Raw genomic sequence first — 6450 nt, 5'->3', positions numbered from 1 at the left:
GATCTTGGAAGTACTAGTATTAATTAAACGCTGTGTCTAGATGTCCGGCAGCCGGACAGGATTTTGAAAATACTCCGTCTCCGGCAGTCCGATAATTTCTCAATTTCGGGTCTTTGCACGCAAAATAGTCTATTTATGCAATGCTATTTTTGTTTGCATCGCGAAGAAGTTGTCGATTACAGTTCTGAATTTGTTGTGTCGATTTCTCTGACCGCTCCGCATTCTATGCATCATCAGACTTGGAAATTATTTGCGTGTTTTTGGTTACTGCCGGACATCATTTTCAAAACACTCCGCACCCGGCAGTAATGCACCAGTCAATTGAAACCCCCACCCCCCAGGTCCCGGGGAAGGGTGGGGGAAAATAGGGGCATCGAATCACTTTTGAACAACAAGCTGTCCCCTGGGGGTGGTGCATTTGACTGTTTTCGACCGCGGTTCCCGTCCCCACCTCGGGCAAGAGTGGAACTGGGCACTAGTACTTCACATGGAACTTCCAAGATGGCGGAAGGCGAAAGAAAGGTACGTAACAGTGGTTTGAATCCACGCATATCATGCTTTTACTTTACCATCCACTGCAATTGATATTCAATCTGAATCAAGTAATTTGTTTTCTATTGTTTGGATGTATTATTTACATTTAATTTCCATTGAAATTCAAATGGTATGCATGGGTAATGATGCGGAAAGGTCAGGTCATGAGCTGTTCTCTTCTTTGATTTCCTACAGGTTTTATTTCAATACGAAGAAAGCCGTAAGGTTCTTGACCTTCATCAAAATGAAGATGTTGCTGTAAAAGTTAAAGAGTGTTTTAGCCTGGACAGTGAAGCACGGATAATTTTCCAAAAGTATGAAGAAGACTGGGGGGAGTGGGTCGATGTTACCGTTCAAAACATTGAACACAAGGATAAAATCCAAGTGCATGTTTTGCAGTCGAAGCCACCTCCAAATGTTTCACAACCTACATCCGTCGATCAGGTATGTCTGCACTGATTTATGTTTATAATACTTTAGTTTTTGAAAAAGTTTTTGGAACTGATCTGTTTGCAAACCCTAATTGTTTTTGCTTTTTTTTTTTGCACAGCCCAAAGATTCCCTGCACACAACAAGAAATGAGAAGGGAAGTGTTAAAGGTAAACAAACTTGTCATTTGTTTGATTATTATTCTTGCCAAATAATAGTAGGATAAAACAAAAATCTGAAAAAAGTGGTCTATATTTCACATGTGATAGCAAATTGTGCATCACATTTACTTTAAGGTGCAGATACCTTATAAATGAAGTACTATAATTGACTAAGAATATATATTACAATGACCAAATATTTTAATACTTGTCTACTAAAGAAGCTGTTCTTCTGACAGTATGTCTTGAATATTTACTTTAATTTTAAATAAGAAAAATGAAGTTGAATCTTTTGATACTCCAATTATAGTGTTCATATTGTGAATTTTGTGAATAAATTTCAAGGCTTCTGCCTTAGAAAAATTTAAAGGAGCCCACAAGGCCAAAAACTGAGAAGTTATGAGCCCAGCCTGAGAAAAGTTAAATGTTAGGAAAAACATTTACTGGGCACCAAAAACAGTACCTTGGGTGTCCCAGACTACCGGAAACCTGCTAGGCAACAGCCTTGCATCCTAAATACAATATATAATAACATCTGGGAATTCAGACTTCATTAGGCGACAAAACTGGGAATAGCAAATTGTTTTCTCTCCAAGAGTGGATAATTCATCTGTCAAATAACCGTGGATGATGCGTTTGTCAAGATAGCTGGGTAGGTTTATGGCCAATGTATCCGGCATTCTGTCTCCAATTCTGTTGACGAAAAGTCATATCCAAGCCTTAGCTATCTTTGTTTTGGGGCTTTGATCCACGGTGCTTACGTGGGTGTCCGGGTCAATGGCAACGACGCCACTCACATAAATTTTCAAGGTATCGTCTACGCTCTTGTTGCCGCTTTCCAGGCATCCATGCAAGTCTCATGGCCACGCACATAAAAGGGCATGGCAGCAACATTTCCGTACAACATGTAAACAAAATAAAAATACATTGTAAAACATTCCTTTACTAGTCATCACCCCATTGTTCTGATATGCTACGACCGGTTGTACAAAAAACACTGTGAACTACTAAAAAAATGGCACGTTGTCATCTTAGACAATAGGAAGCAAGTTCAAAACCATTCAAAATGATGTCTGCGCGCATGCCCACTTTCTAAGTGCTGCCTACTGTCTTTCTATGGCATGGTATAAAATAGTTATGGGACGCTTTCTCGTGATATACGTGGAATATCTTAATTATCGCTTGTAAAAGGCTTGTGTGTATACCGAGAAAATACAAGTAACTCGTGGGATATTCCATGGTATATCATTCGAAATCGTGGCATAACTAGTATCTGTAGTACTGTTGTCACCGTGGAAAGGATCGCCTGCGTTATGACTCAGTCAATTCCAAGCGTACCCATCCTCTCCGGGCATTCGTCCCTTGCCCCCAGCCTCACAACATGGGGTTTTGCAGCTGTTACTGAATTAAAAGGCCAAGAGGGCGTTTTGGTGCTTCTTTTACCTTGTTTGATTCGAGTGGTCCCATAAGTAATCTAGTATCCACTGCTTCTGGTTGAAATAGGACATCGTTGAATATTTCCTTCTGCATATAAGAATATCTGCAAAGTCCATTTTGCGAAGGCATTCACGAGAACAGCAGTTGTGTGAGTGCACTGAAATTAATCAAAGCTGTATTAAAATTGATATAAACCCAGTGAGGTATTTAACAAATTGTACACACAATTACCTATTTCCGATTCATATTCTTAACTAACTACTTAAAACTGAATAGCCTCTCTGTTTGGGTGAGATCACTAAAAAAACTTTCAATAGTAAAATATAAATGGTTTAGTAGACATACCTTTTACTGGAGATAGCCTTGAGAGCTCAATAATAGGCTTGTAAGGCAATCTTACAGTCCTAGGAATATTAAACTGGGACGCGAAACTCGAGCGGTGGCCGTCACCTAGAATGAATAAATTCGAGGAAAAGTGGTATTGGGCCAATTCACTAATAGTTAATGAAATACTTATGTAGGATATTTTAGCCTTAATTCTGACGATCGCCCGCCTCATACAAAACAATCTGTGGAACTCGGCGCTCTAGGACCACCCCTTTCAAAAATTTTGAGTTGGTTCTATGACTTGATGTGACCACGACCAAGAAATGAAAATGCATTTAAACTAAGTTCTTGAAAAATTGATTTCGGAGTGCAATCATCAATCATATGTTCTTGTATCTATTTCTTCAGAACAGTGGATGATAAAATAAATCAAAAGGTGTTTGGTTACGCACGAACATTGTATTGTTCAATATATCTACTCCTCTCAATGTCGGAAATGTGAGAACTCTCAATTGTAATAGAGCAATATATACGAAAAACGAATTTTTATTGCACTATTTATTGTTTTTTGAAAGCACTACGATTCAGAAGGAAGATGAAAATATCGACATCGGCCGAAGTGAATCACGGAAAGCTATTGGGTCACAATATCGATCACTGCTCATTAATCACTGATAAATATCAAACTGCAGCCTTTCACTGTATAACTGACGCTTTGCGGTGAGGAAAAATACATGTACTGAATTATAAATTGACTATTCATCTCTGTTTTAACCCTTTATACCGTAAGATCAAAATTTGAAATCTCATTTGCTGCGCCTATTCATTTCCTACAGAAGTGGTGGGGAGAAGGTAATAAAATATCAAGCAAATTCATCTTGTGTGGTCATGTCCGTAAATCTAATGACCATTCTGTTTTCATTTATATTTCAAGGAGAAATTTGATGCTGATCACTTTTAACCAATATTAAAAACATTTTGGTGAGCCAGTTGTAACCAATTATCACAGTTAAATCAGATTTACAGCTCGATACATAGAAACTCTTTTAAAAACGGAAATGTCGTTGTGAAAAAAGTAGGAAGGTTGACTTAGTCACTCATAGAACAATGATTAAGTCAGATTTCTTGTTCGCGTGACCAGCGAAAAATTATTTGGCTTAAACAAGTACACTTAAAAAAACCATTTCAAAGCCACACTTCCTTTAACTCCGATTCGGTGAATGCATTTCGCAGCCAGCATTGGTACGGCTACTCCAACAATTTTGCTCCGTCTGAAACAACGGGCTTCTCTAGATAAGATAATCAAATACAATGAGTTTTGTCACAAAAGCTACTCAGATTGATTACGTTGTTTTATCTTGCTTTCTATAAGTTGATTAACTGTTGGCATTTTGGAAGTTAACGCATCTACACCTTTCCATTTTTTACTGTCCTTAGCATTGGTTATGTGTCTAGTACTCTTCCCATTCCTTCATTTCCAAGACTAAAGGTCGATAGCGCTGCGTTTGGTCAACTACTTTTAAGAATGGCGGTCGCAGTTCTCTTACTTCAACCGAAGCGGTGTTCTTGTCGGCGCATATGGGAGGGTCAGATTTGATTGTCGTCACTTTTTTGCGCTGATCTTTGCACGAAAAGAATTCAGGTTTCATGTCTTCAAGAAAGATAACATTAATTCCTAAATCTTTGGCTTTCTCAAAAACGCTGGAATGGCTTTGTTTTTTGTTTGCTCTACCAAGTATTTTTGCTCCACGAGAAGATGGATCTATGAAAAGTTCCTTTGTAGTTAATTTATTTTTCCTCTCTTCCTTTAAGCATCTGCGTGAGGTGATAAAATGAGTAATCTTCCTGTGAAAAAATTGGCTGACTTCCGCTCCACAACTTCTAACATTCCTGACAATCTGCTGTTCCCTAAACCTTGTCGAACCAGGCAAATGTACAAACACTAATGCTCCGTTGAACTGATTGATATCAGAGGTCGTTTCATCATGCTCATTTAAATCCAATTCTGCAAAGGAGCAGAAAAGCATCGAGAACATATATGTGCCGGATAAAGCAACATCAGTCGACAACACGACATTTTTGTTATAAAATAGATGTTATTAAATTTCTTGCAAATTCTTAGTTCTTTTTTTATTGTTTATTGCTGTCTTTTGATTCATCGTGTTTGGTTTTTCTGGGCACCTTGAAATCTCGACTATGAATTAGAATCAAAATTCGAGTCCACGTTCGAGTTTGATACCCATGGTGAGGGCAGAAGTCGTTTTCATCCCCCCCAAACTTCATCCCAATTCCCCATATATTTTTCACATTGTGGAAGTTACTCCCACATGCTCGTCTGCTGTGGATACTACGAATGTTCTAGCTACAAATTTTGCATCACGAAATTCAGCACATATTTTATTTATAGCGAAAAGATAAAAAGAGATTGGTGTTCACTAGAGCCCATGGGGCGGCTTCTCCGCGGCTGTTACTTTCAAATTAAATTCACGGCAGTCGTTATTAAATCATTCTGGACAGTCTAACACCAGAATACAGTAAAGGCCGGAAAGCCGTAACAGATCAGAGTTTGTGGCACAAGCAAATTAAACCATCAAATTTACTTAGGAAATCAAAATTGTTTTTACTTGACGCTTAAACTACAACTCTATAGGCCGGTCGGTTTAACATCATTTTATAACAGTGCGTAGTAATCAGTCGAACTTTTAGGCGTATCCTTTTTCCCGTTAAAGTAAGGCGCACAGTCTTTTCAAGCAGATAAGCTTAAGTATAAACCAAGACTACTTAAGTATAGTCTAAGTATGAAACAGAAACTAAAACAATTAATGATTGCATGAAGTTGTTTGCTTACCTGTTGTTCCGTCTTCATTATCTGAATGGTCCAAAGAGACACATCCAAAGTCATCTGATTCGTTCTGATTTGTCTCCCCTCCAATGCTTTCACATTTAGTTTGGTAGTCTTTTTCACTGGCACTTGTACTGGCATTTTGTAGCTCAAAAATGTCACTTGTGTTCAGCCAAGGACTGACTTCATCGTTATTACTGCTTTGTTCGAAGAGATCGCTCGTTGTGGGGTTTCCGAGGTGTATTCTATCCTTGTTCTTTTCGTCAATGGAAGTTTTTTCCGTATCGCTTAGGTCGCTTAGAAGTTCAGGCTCTGATGAGTCCACATCGAGATCAAACAGATCACTTGTGGCAGGACTTCTCGAAAGTACATTTTCGTTAGATAATTTGCGTGGTTTTTTTTTTCACTGTCCTTTGAAAACTGAACTGTTTGTTTTCGTTTTGCCGACATGCTTAGTTTAAGCGAACAATTCTTTTAGTGACATATCCACATTGCTACAATCCTATAAAACTGATTGCCTTTCAACAGTGTGCTTCAAAACTTCACAGCAAACGGTGTTGTTAATCACCTAGTGTGAGTGACAATTCCACTTCCGGAATTGATATCACTCTTTGTACGGTTGGCGGCGATAAGGCTTTCAGTTGAGTATCTCAAATTGTGAACAAGAAAAATACGCCTAAACCTTCGCGTAATTTACTTCTCACCAAAACCAGGTGGCAT

At 38.5% G+C, this 6450-nt stretch overlaps 1 protein-coding gene across 1 annotated transcript; it reads left to right on the top strand.

The window, feature by feature from the left end:
• Positions 1-309: 309 nt before the first annotated feature.
• Positions 310-1643, top strand: LOC146479510 (uncharacterized). The gene is made up of 3 exons (XM_085110220.1): positions 310-522; positions 730-978; positions 1085-1643. Exons 1-3 carry the CDS (start codon positions 502-504, stop codon positions 1187-1189), a joined length of 375 nt encoding a protein of 124 aa, XP_084966346.1. The 5' UTR covers positions 310-501; the 3' UTR covers positions 1190-1643.
• Positions 1644-6450: the final 4807 nt, after the last annotated feature.

The sequence above is a fragment of the Pavona decussata genome, unplaced genomic scaffold (assembly GCF_977016875.1).
Source record: "Pavona decussata unplaced genomic scaffold, jaPavDecu1.1 SCAFFOLD_58, whole genome shotgun sequence".
In the NCBI taxonomy this organism is placed as follows: domain Eukaryota; kingdom Metazoa; phylum Cnidaria; class Anthozoa; order Scleractinia; family Agariciidae; genus Pavona; species Pavona decussata.
This window is presented reverse-complemented; position numbering and strand designations above follow the sequence as displayed.